A 19,295-nucleotide genomic window follows, 5' to 3' on the forward strand; every position below is an offset into this window, starting at 1 on the left:
GAGAGGAGGGGCGCTGAAATAGCCAGGGCTGGTGGCGTGTGATGGGGCACACCTGAACCGAATGGAGCCTCATCACCGCCGCTGTTTAAATGCCGAACGCGCCTCTCCTCGGAGGACAGGTCTCTTCCCCGTGCATGCACGCTGGTGTCCTCATGGGTCCATGAAGGGTGCGTAGAGGGACTCCCGTGCCGCCAGAGTCATGGGCTGCCGGACCCGCGGTCCGGACGAGAACCGCACCCGTTACACGGCTGTCGGGCCGTCTAGTCCCTTCGCACGCCGTGGGCAACGAGAAGGATGCAGCCGCCGCTGGAGAGGGGAGCGCGTGCGGCCGCCGGACTCCACCCCTTACCTGGACCCTTCCTTCCTGACCACTGCCCTTCCCTTCACGAACCCCGCAGCACGACGAGGACACCAGGTCCCCTGTTTATTTTGGACACTTGATTCCTTTTTTCTGGACACTTTGTTTATTTTCTGTTAATAAAAACCTGTCCGAGGCCTGACGCTACACCCACTGTGTCTGTCGTTTGGTTGTCCCGTCAAAATATACATATTTGTTTCTGGATTCTCTGATGAAAGTTTGTTTGCATTTGCTTGAAATATGAATCTTTTGTAACAAATGTCTTTATTGCTACTACTTTTAATCATTTGAAAGTGTTCTTGCTAATTACATGTATTACTTTCTTTCCAAAAAAAAAATCTAAAAACAAGTTTTAATATATGAAGCAATTTTAAAAGTAACAAATCTGTCTTCTTTTAAGGATGTTTGGTTATTTTCATACCTAAAATGCTGAGTTTCTGCAGTGTGTGGTTTACTCATCCCTCATCTTCCTCTATTGACTAAGGAAATCGATGCTAGCTTTGACACTGCGAGAGGTTGCCACATCAACAGCCATGGCTCTTATCTCAGTGTCTCCGAACTGCATGAGCGTCTGGATCTCTCTTCGTGCTGCTGGACTCTCAGTACCGCTCACATCCAGCTTCAGTGTACCACACTTCCTCACTCCTGGGTCCGTGATGAAACTGACCGACTCTTTTTCGGAGCAGTATACATGAATGACGATCACCTGCTGTGACGGCTTCGCCGGCGTGTAGCTACGCTTTACCGTTTCACCTAGCGCCACTGACTGATCGGTGGAGATGAACATATCGAAGACGTCGGTGCACCAGCGCGTACCTTCCTTTACAAGCATCTTCTCCGGCGGGTGCTTCCCCTCTACGAAACGGTTCAGGACGCCCACGCCGTAGGTGAGCGGAGAGCGGCGCACCTTTATGATGCTGGGATCCAGGCCGAATAACACTGCACCTTTGAGGATGGTCAAGCCCACATCATGCGGAATAATAATTCGGCTGCGGCCCTGAAGCATCTTCTGAACCGCCTGCTGCAGCAGCGGAGACTCTGCGAATCCTCCCACCAGGAAAAGGAACCTGATGTCTGTCACCTCTGGCCTTTCGAATAACTCGGCTGGAGAACATATAGAAGAATGAAAGCAGAGAGAGAAAGAGAAATGGGATTTTGAAACAAAAAATGTAATTAGTCTATTATAAAACAATTGAACACAATGGAATTTAACCAAAGAATGTTATTCATTCCTCCGGTTCTCATCAAAATGACAAAGACAAAAATGCAGTTTACTAGCAGTGGTGTCCCTGCTTGTAGTTTTTGTTTGAACAGATACAGATCACAGCTGGGCTCGACCAACATAAGAGCCGAGAGACTGAGTTCTGACCCAGTTCTTTGCGAGTATTTTGGGCAGATGGTCGAGACTCCCCTGACTGGGACAGCGCTTGCCCTAATTGTGTCTCCCTATGGCTCATTAGTTTATACAGCTTTACACATTCTACTAAAGCCTGGAGTACACATAACTTTTGCCCAGATGTTTGCCCCAATTTGCAGTCTGTAGGAGTTGGCACTTGTAGTCTGAATACTGGGCAGATACTGGGCAGTCAGTGGACAGATTTCACAGAAAATCACATAGTATATGATGGGCACAGATGATTTTAGGCCATTTCTTTTAGCTTGAGATGTTTGATATTCTGGGATACCATACTATACCAATAAAATGAAATATAAATAGTAGATGGGGACACTTACATCAAAATTAAAAAATGTTGCCTTGGCAAATAACTCAAATAAGATTCAAGTTGAAGTACTTGAACTAAAACTGAATTAAAATTAAAATAAAGCTAAAAAGAAATCTAGAAAAATTACAAAAACTATTAAAATGGACAAAAACGCATAAAATGACAAACTTTAAAAATTAAAACAAAATATAAAATAAATGCTAATTCAAAATATTGCTCAAATGTTGTTATACTATGTCATGTTGCTGTTATATTATGAGATTGGTATGTTGAAAGATTATGTAACTTGTTATACAGCCTATGAGCAAAATAAATAAAACTATTCAAAAGAATATTACAGTTACAATTTAGCCTAACCATAATTTTAGTGTGGAGTCTTGAATGTCTGTGAAAGAAAGTCAGGAATTTATATTATGAGATGTATATTATTTTCTCCTCTACCTTCTACCTTCAATTCTTCTGCACCTTCAGTATGGTTTTAATCCTTTTTGCTTCCGGTTAAGTATTGCTGCCATTTTCTCTGACATACCAAGAAAATTAATAAACCAGGTCTGATCCTAAATAATTAAATACATACAATTAAAAATGACATAATTAAATCACATACATACACTGAACAAAATTATAAACGCAACACTTTTGTTTTTGCCCCCATTTTTCATGAGCTGAACTCAAAGATCTAAGACTTTTTCTATGTACACAAAAGACCTATTTCTCTCAAATATTGTTCACAAATCTGTCTAAGTCTGTGTTAGTGAGCATTTTTGTCTCAATGGGATAAATGGCCCTTGTATCAAGAACACATGACTTTCCATTAACACCCAAATCCAGACAACGGACACTCCCATCTCACTAAAAACTCCAGAAATCAATATAATATTATTGTTCCAGTAAAACTGCGCAATTACTCACTCAGGTGCTGTATAATGTGGTCTATAGTTGGTTTGAACAGTGCATTCATTGCATCTGGGCTCATCCTCAGCATGCCCTGTGAAGACCACTTCACAAAGTCAACACTGCAGAAGAGAAATTAAAACGGAGAGAGCGAGAGTTAGAGACATAAATAAATAACAGATGATCCTCACTTGGCCTCAGTGCAGGTTAAAAGGTTTCTTCACATATGGAAGACTACTGAGAAGCTTGATATTATTGAGTTTACATTATTAGGTTTTACACTGCTATAAAAGTCAGCCCATGTGTGCTAATAGCTGTGGTTTCCAGTAAACAGATGCGTGATGCAGGGCTGAACGAGTGCTCAGAGATGCCTGACTCGCAGGCTTGTTGGAAAAACTGTCCCCTGTGAGACATAAGAGCTCAAAATCCATAATATGCAAGTTAGAGTAGTCTTACTTGTGACTCGCAAATGATTATCTCATTACTGTGTTAGGAAAGAATACAAAATTTAACCATTAAACAATGCAAATAATATAACAGGCTTGCATTTTCGAAATAATAGAAAGATAAAACTAGATAATTTTGCCTCTTAATTTGACATTTTGTGTCTTATCTGATACTTTTGCTCACAAAGCAGCCATTATAACTAGTTTTAGATGACTGATATTTAAAGTAGTTTTCTGAGAAATGTCTTGCTTTGCTGCAATGCTAAGAAATTGTAGCTGGATGCATAAAATTATGATGCTACCAAAAAGAAGACTCTATAAGCAATTATCTAATTAACAAAATTACTTTCCTATGAACAAATATGTTTGTGCTACTGGGTGAAAATTACATAAAGCTGATAATAGTTCATAATGTGCCCTATCTCTCCCCTTTTTAGATTGTACCTAAGCCCCTTGATTATGAGTGTTTAGCACATAGTCAGCAATCTCACACACACAAACAAACATGGTATTCATTTAGCTGACTTGGTCATCTTTATACAGGGCCTGATGGCTTATTGAATGGCTGTGTGTACGGTATTGACAGCAGTCATGAATAGACAGATTAACTCTCCAGGGGCTGTAGGTCACAAATGCCTGACCTCAAAAGAGGCAGACAACAATTACCACAAAGGTGGAGAGTCAGCAGAACTCACAACAGTCACCAGTTTATGACTATAGAGAAAAGAATCAAATCCTGATCTACAGTATGTATAATACTATACATTTGATTATTAAAATGTTATAAAATTTTAATTAAAATATTCATATATATATATATATACATATATACATGATTTTATGTGAATAATCGCATTATGCACAAAATTCAATAATGAATTCAAAAGTAGTGTATTGTGCATTTTTTTCTTTTAAAAGTACTGCTATATGAACAAAAGTGCAATAACATTTGGTTTGCAAACACTAAACAAATAAGGTGCATTTTTACAGCAGTATTCCTTTTACATAGTAGCAGTTAAAATATTTATTGTAAATCTCAACTTATAACATTAATGTAATTAAATTAAATATAAAACCAAAGCCACTGTCAGGGTATTAAAGTTTTTATAGAAAATATTTTATAGTTTGCTTTAGAAAAACAAGTTATGCTCAGAATCCAGAGCCTCAATCATAACATTATAACAGGCACCTTCCGAGTAGAGACCTGCACAATCATGGGACCCAACGCAGCAGAGTGAGGCGCGGGACAACACCTGATGGGCAAGTGCGGATGGATAGAGACTCGTGTGTGTGGGATGCAGGAGAATCGCTCGGGCGCGGTTCGTTTAGCTGTCCCTGGCTCGGTTGGAAGAGGTGGGCCAGAGCGCGGTTCAGTTGGGCTCGGGCGCAGTACGCATGTAGTGTCGGCGCGGAACTTCTGATACATGCAGCATGATTGTGTTAACATTTCTGAGCGCCAAAAGTGATAGATCTGTAAAGCAATATATTGTGAGAGTAGGGTTCGTACGGGTGCTTGAATCCTTGAAAATGCCTGAATTTTAACGTAGTGTTTTCAAGGTTTGAAAAGTGCTTGAATTTTGGATAAAGTGCTTGAAACTGCAATTGCATTGATTTGATAATCATTTGCTTTATTACTGAATAACGTTAGTTCCCTTTCTAGACAAAATGCTTTTTGCATAAAATGAAAACAGCTCCGCTCGACTCGTGAGTGTAGCTAGTGTGATCCGCCGGTCTTTATTGACGCGCGCCCTCTGATGGAGCAGAGCGGGAGATAAAAACATGTCGAGAGGTTGCTGCTTCAGTAAGCATTGGCTTGAAAACAACAAATACAAATTATGGTTAAAATAATGTAAAGTCTCCTGTAAAGTCTGCTTTTTTATGGGCGCGTCTGCGCTTTCAAGCTGTGTAAAAGTTAAGCAAAAATGCCCATGGTCAGTTAAACTAGGTTAAAAACTGTGGCGATTAAAGTGAAATAATAAAATAAACATTTCCAAGTCAAAAAAACAGCACGGGTGTTTTTATTATAATGCATCTCTGAAGTGAACCGACTTCCTTGAGAGAAGTTTCAATGGCATTTTCATTTCATCTCACCGACGTACAGTATGATGTCTAATAAACTAGCGTTTGTGAGCCAGCGTTGTTTTGTGTACAGCCGTTACCGGGGAAACAGCTGTATTCATGCAGTTCCAAAAGTTCACAAAAAGTGGTAGACAGAACCTCACATTTTAGCCTTTAAACTCTTTTTAAGAAAAAAAGAAAAAAGATACGAGTCAAAAGTGTAAAGAATATTTTTAATTTAAAGCATGTTAGCTTTTTGTTCTGAACAAAATCAGCAGACAGGCTGATTATACTATCGACTCGTTCCTTCTTTGTTTTTAAAAATATATATATTTTAAAGGCTGAGGTTTGTCAATTTGAGGTTTGTCACTTTATACAACTCTTTCTTTCTTTTTTATTTTATAATTTATATACTGTATGTTGGCTATTTATATTATGCAATGCTGTATGCTATCCAAACCGGTGGTTTTTAATAGCACAATAACATCTGATTTAAAGTGAAAAACTCAAGTGTGTGTGTGTGTGAACATGTAATTTACCACAGTTTAATGTGCTGGAAAAGCTTGAAAATGCACCTGGTAAGTGCTTGGAAAGTGCTTGAATTTGAATTTAGAAAAGGTGTAAGAACCCTGTGAGAGGGCCGTGTGTTACCGCGTCCCAAACGACTCAAAATAATAAACCACAAAGTTAACAAAACGATGCACTACACTCCAATGTGCTAAGCGAGAGTGCTTCTCTACTGTCTTCACGTGCTAGCGGAAACTTCCTATTTCCCACTTATGAAGTCGTGATTACGAGCACGTTGCATTCTTTTATACAGCCCTAAATATATATAAATATATATACATACACACACAAACGCACACGCACACATACATACTGTATATATAGTAATAATATTTGCTAATAAATACTGTTGTTACATACATTTTAAAATATATTATATATAAAAATTATAGGATATTATGAAAATATTAACTACAATGATACATTTATTTATTAGCATTTTATCCAATATAAAATTATCTGTTTACAGTGTGTGTACTGTGAATATTTATATGTATAGATATATATAAATACACACATTCATATATATATACATTTAAGAAATACATGTAATATATATTTATATATAATAGAAATCATATATAAATATCACTTATTTTGGAAGCGATTAATTGTGATTATTTGATTTTACAGCCCTAAATATAAGTTGTTGTTTTTTTATTTTTAAACACAAAATAACAATACAGTATATTAGGATATTATGGAAATATTAAATTTAACTTTATTCATATTAACATATGTTAATTAATATTCATAGTAACATTAATATTTTAATTAATATTATGAAAATGTCAAACAGAAAAGCATTGTGATTTTATATGTGTTTATCTATATACATTTCTGTTCTACAGAAGAAAAAAAACCCCAGCTTTGACATTTCCATTTTAACTCTTTTTGTATTCCAAAAGGAAAATAAAAAAAAATCATAAATTTTTCAAGCAACACGAAGGAGGGCAGATAATGACAAAACCGCCAGTTTGAAGCAAATAATCTGGGGAAGGTGCAACTCGACTGGACTGTTTTAACCAGTGATTTCTATTACAACGTTTTAGACACTCACTTGCTCTTCCTCAGCGCATGCTCAACGCTGTGTCCTCTGAATTTCTTGTAGTAGTCGATGAAAGAGAAGGGCAGGTTAATATTCAACGGATTGCTCCGGTCAGGAGCCGCCGCCCTCTTACGAGATTCAAACGCAATCATCAGATCCACCCAGGCAGCAGGACGCTTGATCTTAAACTGGTCAATGAAATCCTGTCCGAATATCTTACACAGGAGCTTCTCAAATTCATAATCTATACCAATAGAGCCGTACGGGCCTCCTGCAGAGAGGATGGCAAGAAAAAGATGATCTCAGATTCTTAGAAATAATGACATTTCAGAATAACAGACCGTTTTTTTACAGGAAATAAAAGCTTTGAGCAAAATGTTAATCGTGAGCTACAGGTCACAAGGGTTGTATCTTGTACCTGAGGCTTTGTAAAGCTCCTTCAAGTGCCCTTCCGGCATCCGGATCTGATGCACAGTAAGATCCACCGTCCCTCCTCCACAATCCACCACCACATAACGGTCACCTAGACGGGAGCAGAAACAGCATTTGAGGGTCACCAGCAAAAACAATTTCATCAGGATGGATCTAAATCTCATCTGGTGACATTTTACACTCTTTCAGGAACTCTCTGCAGATGTTGGATGTGACTGAGTGCTTTTGCAAGGTGTCAGGGGAACGGTGACCTACATTCAGGGTTCACTGGTTGGTAACTCAAGTAGACGCCTTTGGAATTAAAGTTCTATGTAGGTTCTGTAAAATATTCACAAACTGAATGAAATTATTTAAAGAGAGTTCACCCAAAAATGGGGGGAAAATTACTCTCTCATGATAGTCCAAACCCATATGACTTTTTTCCATAAAAAAGCATATTGAACGTTTTGCAAAATTTCTTTGTTTGTATTCGACAGAAGAAATAAAAAATCATACAGGCTTTGAACAAATTACAAACGAGTACATTTTCTTTATCTTTTTTTGTGAACTGCCCCTTTAACACTGAAAACACTGAACATTTCCTGAAATTTGAATGATTTGGAAAAACATTATTTTGCGTGAGGGTTATTCCAGCAGTGGTGAATAGGCAAAGTGTGCTGAGGCAATACTAATGGTTGAGCAGCTACTAATTCAGACAGCAGAATAAGGGCAGGAATTTCAAACTAAGCATCTTCTTATCCTCTCAGCAAGGGTGCATCTAGTCTCAGTAGGCACATTCAAGGACCACCCAAAGTGTGTTCGCTGACTGTCCAATGCATAATGGTCACAAAAATAGCAAGTTCTAATCTGACTGACTGAAATAATCAGCACTTTGATCATAAGGTAATAAACTATAAAACTACTATAATAAAAACCTGTTAATTTGTTAACAGTAAGTTCCCTTTATGGTTAAGTTCTCCTTATGGTGAACAACTGTATTCGATCTAATGGGACATTTAATGTAATTTTACAATATAATACTGTCACCTTATCATTTACAGTGGAAAAAAAGAAGCTGACAGGAAATTCATAGAATTCTGTGATAGATGACATCTGATGGGTTTTCACTGAAATAAATGTTTATTTTTCTTATTAGTAATGCACATTTAGGGGCATCTTATGTTGTTAAATTATGTTTATTGTCACCATGATGGTGTTTTGTATTTGTGTGTGTGACACTAGGCACCTTCTATATATGCATTTACCTCAGCTTGTGGAAAAGATACTTGTTTTTCTAGTTCATCACAAAAAAATTCAGGTTTCTAGTGTATCTACAGACAGGCTAATATTCTAAATGTGATGTCTATAACGCATTTCCACACTGCTTTCTTTGTACAACTGAGATGAGACTAGTGTGCATCCTTCCTAAGAGCTTCAGACTTGAGGGGTTCTTAACTTATGACAGCAGCATTAGAAACAGCAGGAGCAAAATACAAGAAAAAAAACGTGTGAGAAGACACAGACTCTACCTTCAGTGAGTTCAGACCAGAGCTCTCCTATGACATTCTCCACCAGAAAGGTGCGGCTCTGTCGGTTACGGCGCACATGCTCCTTGGCTGGTTATTGACAGAGAGAGACAGGAAGTGTGTGTGAGAAGGAAGGCAGCGTGAAGCTGTTTGTGTGTGTGTGTGTGTGTGTGTGTATATGTGGTAGTTCTATTGGCAAGGCGACAGGATGAGAAAGGAATATGGGCTGAATGTGCTTTCTTTAAGCAGGAGGATGCTGCTGAAAAAAAAAACTTCTAATGGAATGCAAGACTTCTGTAATTTCAGGCAAATTCATAAAATGTAAAGGAAAAACATATGTGGTAGTTCTATTGGCAAGGCGACAGGATGAGAAAGGAATATGGGCTGAATGTGCTTTCTTTAAGCAGGAGGATGCTGCTGAAAAAAAAACTTCTAATGGAATGCAAGACTTCTGTAATTTCAGGCAAATTCATAAAATGTAAAGGAAAAACAGTAAAATGCTGTAATTATTTAATATTATTTGTTTATTTGAAACTTAAATTTTAGGGATACATGATATTAAAATTCTGGTTAAAACTGATGAGCTCAATTATTTTCATGTTATGCTGAAAAAAAAACACACTAAAAAGTAACTTTAAATGCTAAAAATAAATATAGGCATCAACGTTATAATGTACAGTATGAACATGTATATTTATTGTTATATTTGCTACATTTACATTTAACAGTGTTATTAACTTATGTATTTTAAAGAGCAACTTTAAAAGGGTGTTAGATGATAGTAAAGCAACGTAAAAATGAAAAAATGTAAATTAAATATCCAATATTAACTAATATCAATAAATAAAAAAAATGTGCATCCCTAGAAATGTTCAAACATGCAACTGTCCTCTATATTTTTGTGCATTTTTCCTGTAATACAGACACTGTTAAGCAAATTAAATTAAATAACCTGCACTAGATTATCTGATTTTAATCTAGTTTATCCAGTTTTATTAACACCAGCCCAGCAATTTCATGTTTGCAAATAAGACCATTTGAACTAAAAACCTGGTATGTATAGTTTTGCTCAATGTTGCTATTTAGCCAGTAAGTCTTAGATATTCAGTACATCTTTCCACAATTACTTCCTCTCTTTTTCACTTTCTTGAACTTCCTGACTGCAAGCGGAATGTAACAGTCTCTGTTCATTCACAGTGGAGGGGAGATTGTCCTGGCCTGTGGTCTGATGACATCAGAGGATAATGGTCATCCTGGCAGTTGTAAACATTCCCAAACAGGAAGTGTAAGCTTTAAGGGAGAGTGACCGCATGGAGACCGAGATTTCCTCCAACGTACAGAAAACAATGAAATGGACCAGCAGACATGTTTTCAGTACATGACAGCTTCTGATGGGGCATGGGAGACCTAATATCAATCTAACAGTGCTTTAACCAAACAATAGACCCTCGTCTGAAATTCCTGTACCACCCTGATAGCAAATTCACAACTTATTAGCCGCATTCACAAGGAACCACAGACTATTTTAGATTATCTAAATATCAAGGCAGTGAAAACTACATTTGTGGACTCAACAAGAGATCATTTGGGGGAGCGTCATTTAGTTCAGATGAATATTAATTCTTCATTGATTCCTAAATGATGACATTTCGTCCTAAAAATATACACTACTGTTCAAAAGTCTGGGTTCAGCAAGACTTTTTTTGGTGAAAAAGAAATTAATACTTTTATTGCGCAAATATACGCTAATTTGATCAAAAAAGTAGACAAAAAAAATCCTGGAATTTTTTTTTTATTACGATTACCACAAAAACATTGAGCAACATAACTGATTCCATCATTGATATTAATAAGAAATGTTTCTTGAGCACCAAATCAGCATATCAGAATTATTTCTGAAGAATCACGTGACACTGAAGACTGGAGAAATAATGCAGAAAATTCAGCTTTGTATCACAGGAAAACATTTTTACACTTATTTGAATAAATTTAAAATACAATAAAATAGATAGTTATTTTCCTTAACTGTCAGTTGCTTGGGATAAAAGCATCTGCTAAATGAATAAAGGTAAATGGCATTCATGTTTCATATAAATGCAGCCTTGGTGAACATAAGAGACCACCTTCAAAAACATTTAACAATATTATAGACTCCAAACTTCCGAATGTCTTTTGAACATCCTTAATAAATGAAAGAACACATCCAGATGCTCAATCATTTCCGAGAGACATCCCTCAGAGGGAAACGTTGTTATCTCCTGTCAGTCTCTGGTTGCCCTGTACAGAGAGAGTAGATCGATGTCTGTCAGACAGATGGCCCCTCTGTGCTGCCCTGCTCCACAACGGGTCGCCACACACAATTGCTTCCTGTCTCAGGCTCTCACCGCCAAGTAAAATGAACCACGTTTTCAATGCTCACATTGAATATCAAATATACAGGCTATCAGAGCACAAATACTACTGCTGCTAAAATAATCAATACACACTACTCCTTTTGTCCTTGATCCATTCTTTTTCTCCCCGTCTCTATCTATAGAACAGCATATGTAGAGAGGTCAAATGCGATTTCAGACTTCCTTTCAATGCATCATGATCATTCATATTTCACTGTTTTTAATTGTCACTGCATCATTACTTTAAATTTTGCTGTTATTTTCAACTTAAAAGCACAAAAACCATCTGATCAAATTCTTTCTCTGTCACTCCTTTTTTGCACGTGCAGAGGTTTAGAGTTACAGATGTGCTTGCTGATGACTATAGAGCTGCTGATGTCACACGAAGGTCACTGCATGTACACTAATGTAGTTTGTTACAGGAATGATAGTTGTGCTTTAGCGGTCTCAGACACATAATGGGCCAAATAACATTCTTATCATTTTTAGATCTGGACAAAAAATAATCTGAGATTCTTAAAGGTTGACATCAAACAATAATAATTAACATTTGAACAAATGTGGTTAAGAAACTGATTAAGAAACATTTTTTGGTATAATTGAAATTGTTTTCTTTTCAAGGGAATGCAAGGCATGACCTCAAACAAATACATGATTATGAATGAATGTGCATGCAAACTTAGTAAGAGAGAGGGAGAGAGAAATTTATGAGGCAGGGGGATTGTGAATTTGCCAAAGCTGTTTCTCATGCTGGCATCGCCATTCAGCAGTGCTCCAAATGACTGTTACCTTCTGAACGCACATGAAAAATGACCTTTCATTGACATTTCTAAAATATACTTACTTATACGAAGTAGCATACTATATATACTTACAGTAGGTGAATTTTTTTTTTATATAAAGCCCACTATGTAAGTGCATGTGCTGTTAGTCTGTAATAAGGACATGAGCAGGGCAATGGAGGTGAAATGGAATGGAAGACAGAGAGAGGGGTTCTGTGTTCCTGGGCAGAAATCCAGCAGAAAATGCTCTGCCTCCACAATACAAAACACATTTATGACTGAATTCGATGCAATTACATTTTACTTTGGTGTGTGGCATAAACTGGCAAGGCATATCACGTCATGGATGTGTTCACAGTATATTTACTGTGGAATGTAATAGGCTGTTTCTTCACCTATGGGCACTTCTGAGCCTGTGGACTCCTTTACATCACACTAGTATATTTAATTTGTCCATTTGTCAAATTTTGTAGCTAACATTTTATCTAGAATCAAAGAATATATATACATAAAAGGCATGTCCAAAGTGATGGAGTGATGGATGGATGGATGGATGGAATTAATTAAAAATGCAAACATCAACCCCTGGGAAAGTAAAGGTGCCCATAGTTGAAATACCACAAAACAGCATTGTGTGTTCATGCATGGTAGCAAATACACTAAGGTTCAAAAGTTTGGGACCTTTAAGATTAAGTTTCTTATGCTCACCATGGCTGCATTAATTTGATCAGAAATACAGTAAAATAGTAATATTGTAAAATAGATAAATAAAACAGCTGTTTAAACCCATTTTAATATTTTTATTAATAAAAATCCTTTGATGCACACATTTATTTGAAATAGAAATCTTTTGCAACATTATACATATTTACTGTTACTTTTGATCAATTTAATGTGTCTTTGCTGAATAAAAGTATTAATATCTTTAAAAAAAAATTATTGACTCAACTTTTGAACAGTAATATATATATGCAATATATTTTCATATAAGCAAGCAAAAACTTGATTAGGAAAGGCCAAATACATGTCTTTACTTGTCCTTAGTTAGGAAAGGCTACAGATATATTAGACATCTAAAATTATCTTAAATTAAAAGCTATTCATCTCTTCCTCCCTCCCTCTCACTGTTTTCTGCATGCATCATCACCTATTCTCCCTCACTGCGGTGAGAGTTTAATAGGCATGTTGGACTGCAGGAGTCCTGCAGCTCTAGTTTAGGAGTAATCCTCATTTCAGTGCTAGTTTAATCTGTTAGGATTGATTTCCATTTCCGTTTACAGCGTTGTTATTCTGATATAACCTCTCCTTTAGGAAGGAGTAGATGTTGTAAAAAATTGGTAGTTTTATATTGAAGAATAAGAAAAACATCTTTACAGTTCACTACTTTACTATACATTGTAAAATATTTTTGCTAGATTGGTCATATCATCTTTCACACTCTCAAAAAAAAAAAAAAAAAAACCTACATCATGCCCAACAACTTACTACAGCCTATTTGGCCTTTTGAAGAAGAACTAATCACTGGCCAAAGTTGATGCCATCAAAACACAGACAAAATGACTCTCAAACATTTAAGTTCTGTAACATAAACTTGAGCATGACTGGAACAATATGAGTATGATTTGGTTTATTCTCACAGCAGAATGCTTGTGGTGCAACTATATGAGACGGTATGGGTGTCTTACCCTGGGTCATTCCCACCCCAACATTCTCAGTTGGGCTGTAACCGTTCAGGGCTGTTTTGTTGCCCAAATCAACCATTTGGTGGAGACGGAGCTTTCTGCAGTAAATGGACGCAGCCTCTGGTTCCAGAGCAATGATCAACTGATCAGGGTTGTCACGAGAAACCAGACCAGCCTAGATGAGTACAGAGCACAGTGGCAAGACATTAAAACAAAGTCTGAAACCCAGGCTCATCTTGACTTATACTGTACATAAAACATACAAATGATTACAAAAAAAGCTAATTCTCAGTAAACTTTAAGACTCCAATAATTTCACATTTACTCATCTGAACATTTACTTTTTACTTGTATAAATAAACATGAATATTAGATAAAAGACCTAAAATAAATGAAAATGATTTTACCTTGGTTAACTAACATAAGTTGAAGCATTAAATTGCTAACAGAAAATAAATTGAATCTGAAACTGAAATAAAAATAGATAAATAAAACCCCCTTAAAAAAAAAAAAAAAAGACAAAAGCTCATAAAACCCACTAAAAATGTGCTAAAATTAAACATTTAAACTTAAAATATGAAAAAATCTAAACACGAATGAAAAGTTGGTAGTTAATTAAACATTAACATTTAATAAATATTTCCTAATAAAACCATTTCAGACAGGCCCCCCACAAAAAAATAAACATTTTGGCTAAGTATATTAAAGGCTGACCTCTAAGTGTATATTTTTTCAGTATTTCCTAAAAAAAAATTTTTTCCATATGCATATTAATGTAAAAACAAAAAGCATATAAATAAATAAATAGATAAATGTCATATTAGCATGTCACACTGTAGGACATTGCTTGAAGTGAATTACGTACAAACCTAAAACAGCCATTGCAGCACAACCCTAAACATCCCATAACTCACTTGCTGGGTAAAGGAATATTTAAATGATACAAACGGCTGGACAGATATATCAAGATAAAATGATCTCACTTCAAACATGAGGAAGTGTAAAAATATAATAGAAACACCACACACATGCTGTGCTGTGTGACATGGTTTGCTCTGAGTGCGCTGCAGGATTCAGTGAGTTATGGGACAGTGAGCAAAATGAAGAGAGCAAGAGACCGAGGTGAGGGAATGCAGTGTCCTTTCTTTCTGTTCTCCTGATCCTGCAGACGGAGAGCTGAGTCACTGTGCGCGCGCACACACACACACACACACACACACACACACACACAAAAACACACAAACACGCTCCTAAGGCAAGCTTTGCAGGAATTCCCACTGCAGATATCAGGTGTTGCAAACTCCCCTTTCTTCTCCGCTCTTTCTCCTGCTGTTCTCTCTGATTTCTCGCTGCACCCACTGGTGGCTTCCCTGCCTCATTTTGTCTTTGCTTTGGATTGAGATGAAAGAAACAGAGGCCACACCCTGCTCTTCCTCCCTTTCTGTCTCTCTCTCTTCAGCATGAGAGCATTCATCCGTCTGCTTACTACTGTGCTGTGATTATTAGAATTTGAATATACATTATTTAAAGCTGCAGCCCGTAACTTTTTTTGGTTAAAAATGATCCGAAATCAATATTTGAGCAAGTACATAACCAGCCATTGTTCAAAACTATATTACTTTACTTACTTCAGCCTGATTCACAACGTTAGCTTATAACAATGGTTCTCAAACCTCTCCATGAAGTACCCCCAGCACTGCACATTTTGTATGTCTCCCTATATCTGACACACCCACTTTAGGTCTAGTGGTCTCCACTAATGAGCTGATGAGTTGAATCAGGTGTGATCGATGAGGGAGACATACAAAATGTGCAGGGCTGGGGGTACTCCAGGACAGGTTTGAGAACCACTAGCTTATAATAATGGTTTCTAATTTGAGTGGTACGGGTAGGTTTTCACGGGAAATTCGAGCATGCCACGTCATTACATCACGTCTGTAAAAATAAAGAAGTTGTCCCGGCTACTAGGCTATCGCATGTGAGGATCCTGCAGGTGGCAGATTGTTTATAGCCTTTTCTCACAGCAGCTAGAATAATTAAATGTATAATTTTGATGGCGAATTGTAATCCAGAAAGGATTATGTGTTTATGAAACACGTGAATGAAATTAAATGATATTGCCGTTTTAAATGTGCTTCTCATTACATTACTGATTACATATTTTCTGATAGCCTGGGATTACACAAGATTTGTATTTTAAATACAACCTGTTTGAAGGGAGCATTGCTTTTTGGGTTAAAATAATTTCTTAATATGAAATTCGAATAGTATGACAATTAGAAATTTAGAAAATTAGAGATTACAGAAATTGTACAGAAATTGAAATCTACATGCTAATACACATTATACTCAGTCACGCAATGCTGATGTTGTTAACATTAATAATTTGAGAATAAAGTATAACAATAATAATTTACATGGTTTGATGTGATATGAGCTAACCGATCTTTAGATTAAATCACCATATAGCACGATTTATTGTAATATTTTTTTCCTCACTTGGTCAGAACAAACGTGGCAGACTTGTTACTTGTTCAGATGACAACAACGGGGAAATCGCACGGCGTCGGGACATGCTTTTACATCAACGAAAGGTGGTGTACAGATGTAACCGTGTTAAAGAAGATGTGCTGTTCAGATCTAGAAGCGCTTTTCATTAACTGTAAGCCTTTCTACTCGCCACGGGAGTTTTGCTCGGTCATTCTCGTCAGTGTTTACATTCCTCCGCAAGCGCACGTGAGCTCAGCTTTACAGAAACTCGCTGATCTGATCACAGACACAGAACAACAACACCCGGACTCTGTTTTAATTATTCTTGGGGACTTTAATAAAGCAAATATTTCCCGTGAACTGCCAAAATACAGACAGCACTTCACATGCCCCACCAGAGACAGTAATATATTGGATCACTGTTACACCACAATAAAGAATGCATATCACTCTGTTCCACGAGCAGCTTTGGGGCTTTCTGATTACTGTTTAGTTTATCTTATACCGACCTACAGGCAGAAACTGAAATCAGCTTAACCTGTATTAAGGACTGTAAAAAGATGGACTAATGAAGCAGAGCGGGATCTACAAACCTGTTTCAACCTCACTGATTGAAGTGTGTTTGAAGCTGCTGCCACCGATTTGGACGAGCTCACAGAGACCACCAACTACAAGACACCATCCCCCAGCACTGTGGAGAATCAACAACTGGCAGACGATCTGAATGAGTTCTACTGCAGGTTTGAAAAAACACCCCACAACCTCCCTGAACACCTTTCCACACAACCATTCACACCTCCTGCAACCCCCCTATCCCCCACACCTGCACCTCAAATCAGTGCTGACCAGCTGGCCCCCATCTTCACACAGATCTTCAACAGATCACTGGAGCTGTATCTTCGCCAGCTGAGGAAGTTCAACCTGCCACAGGCGCTGCCGAAACAGTTCTACTCTGCTATCATTGAATCCATCCTCTGCACTTCTATAACTGTCTGGTTCAGCTCAGCTACCAAATCTGATCCTCAGAAGGCTACAGAGGGTAGTCCAGACTGCTGAGCGAATCATTTGTACAACCATCCCTTCTCTTCAAGAACAGTACTCATCCAGAGTGAGCAAAAGGGCTAGCAAAATCACTCTGGACCCCTCACATCCAGCACACTCCCTCTTTGAACTGTTGCCATCTGGTCGACTACAGAGCTCTGAGACCATCTACAGAGCTCTGAGCTCCAGAACGACCAGACACAGGAACAGTTTCTTTCCTCAGGCAATCCATCTCATGAACTCTTGACAATAACTGTGGAACACACAACACTATTTATACACTCATACACTTATTTATCTAACACACATACTTAGTCTACACATCAAATTTGCACATAATATACCTGCACATACAATTGTCAATTTATATATTGTTATTCCATATTTACTTGTTGTATTTTTTTATTAATTAATTTATTTTATAATTTTTTTTATTCTTTTATTATCTGTGTTTTTGTTCTGTCGCTGTCATTCTGTTGCACTGCGGAAGCTTTTGTCATGAAAACAAATTCCTCGTATGTGAAAACATACCTGGCAATAAAGCTCATTCTGATTCTGATATACGGTGAAAATTCTTATTTGGGTCATATATTCCAAGACGTAGGCTAGAATCTGTGATTGCGAAGTACAGTAAATATCCACACCTGTGCGGTGACTGACTGCCACACATACTCATCCGTGCTGGAGCCGTGCACAACCCATGCAAGGAAGATAATTCCGCGCACAGCTGCAATTGCAGGTTTTCAAACAGAGATGGCGACAAAGAGGCAAAACTTACGGACTGCAGCTTTACGGTAACTAATGTCTTTTCAGTGTGTTTAAATAATAAATTACATAATTACGCTTAACCTATGTATGTTTGATATATTTCATACATGGAATAAGCAGCAATAATAGCTTAATAGTCTTTTTGGTTCATTCTTTTTATCAAAGTCGTCTCATTTTTATTTCCTTTTGACTTGCCTACTGCCTTCATTTACACCTGCACCCACCTCTAGCATCCAATCACAAGCGTTCAATACTAAGTACATGTGCAAATGGGGAGTAAAACACTTGTGACCACATCACATTTATATGGGAAACACTAATCTGTCCTGATTCATCCTGGATAACATTAAAGCATTACTTAATTGTTAACCAACCAGTGCGCTAAGACTTTGCTAGTTAATAATATTCAGTAACATGTGATATATTAATATCTGGTATAAACAGCAATCTGCCTAGCCACTTGTAGTCAGGTCACCCATGACTGAAGTTAATAAGATACTTACATCTGTTATAAATACAGCTCAAATACATACCCTACACACACATCATCCACAGATCCAGGGTGCGAACTACGGGGGAGCTCGGCTCCCCTTAATAAGACATGGGCTCCCCTGAAAACGTGATTTGTGAAATTTTGGGGGGTCTCAAAAAAAGTTTTCAATGTGTTATTTTGACGTGCAATTTCAGTTTTGTGTAATGTGATCATTGTGGATTATTATGTGTTAAATTGCAAAAATATCATTCATTCCTGCATGACGGCGATTTAAACCTAATTCACTTCAATAAAGATAACTAACGTTACATGCTATTCTTGTCATGAGCATCAAGGTGTGGGGGCGCTGCGATGCAAATTCCACTCATGTTTAGTACATGTTAACTCAAAGATTCGTAAAAAAAAATATAAACGTTGGACTCTATGGTCGATTCAGTGTTAAGGTAAAGCATGTTATTCGCAATTATGTGTTGTGGCTGGGTTGTTATAGGTCTGCGTGACACTCAATGTTTTAGGCCTAATTGAACGGAGGAATTATGGTATCCTTCTGTAGCCTGACGACGAGTAACTTTAACCGTTGTTCATGTGAACTCAAAGACAGCCTGATGCTTTGT

At 37.4% G+C, this 19,295-nt stretch overlaps 1 protein-coding gene across 4 annotated transcripts in view; it reads right to left on the minus strand.

Annotated features, from left to right (window-relative positions):
- Positions 1 to 417: 417 nt before the first annotated feature.
- hspa12a (heat shock protein 12A) overlaps positions 418 to 19,295 on the minus strand; it is a 40,145-nt gene continuing 21,267 nt past the window's right edge. For 3 of the 4 annotated variants that reach the window (XM_016269759.1, XM_016269760.1, XM_016269761.1), the window contains exons 7-12: positions 13,893 to 14,064; positions 9,036 to 9,122; positions 7,514 to 7,618; positions 7,108 to 7,366; positions 2,995 to 3,098; positions 418 to 1,462 (exon numbers count right to left, since the gene is read on the minus strand). In XM_016269759.1, coding sequence (XP_016125245.1) covers positions 831 to 1,462; positions 2,995 to 3,098; positions 7,108 to 7,366; positions 7,514 to 7,618; positions 9,036 to 9,122; positions 13,893 to 14,064 — 1,359 coding nt within the window. In that variant the 3' untranslated portion in view covers positions 418 to 830. The remainder of the gene's footprint in view (positions 1,463 to 2,994; positions 3,099 to 7,107; positions 7,367 to 7,513; positions 7,619 to 9,035; positions 9,123 to 13,892; positions 14,065 to 19,295) is intronic. The other variant, XM_016269762.1, reaches the window with a different exon arrangement.

This window comes from Sinocyclocheilus grahami, unplaced genomic scaffold (genome assembly GCF_001515645.1).
Source record: "Sinocyclocheilus grahami isolate Dianchi unplaced genomic scaffold, SAMN03320097.WGS_v1.1 scaffold54.1, whole genome shotgun sequence".
NCBI lineage: Eukaryota > Metazoa > Chordata > Actinopteri > Cypriniformes > Cyprinidae > Sinocyclocheilus > Sinocyclocheilus grahami.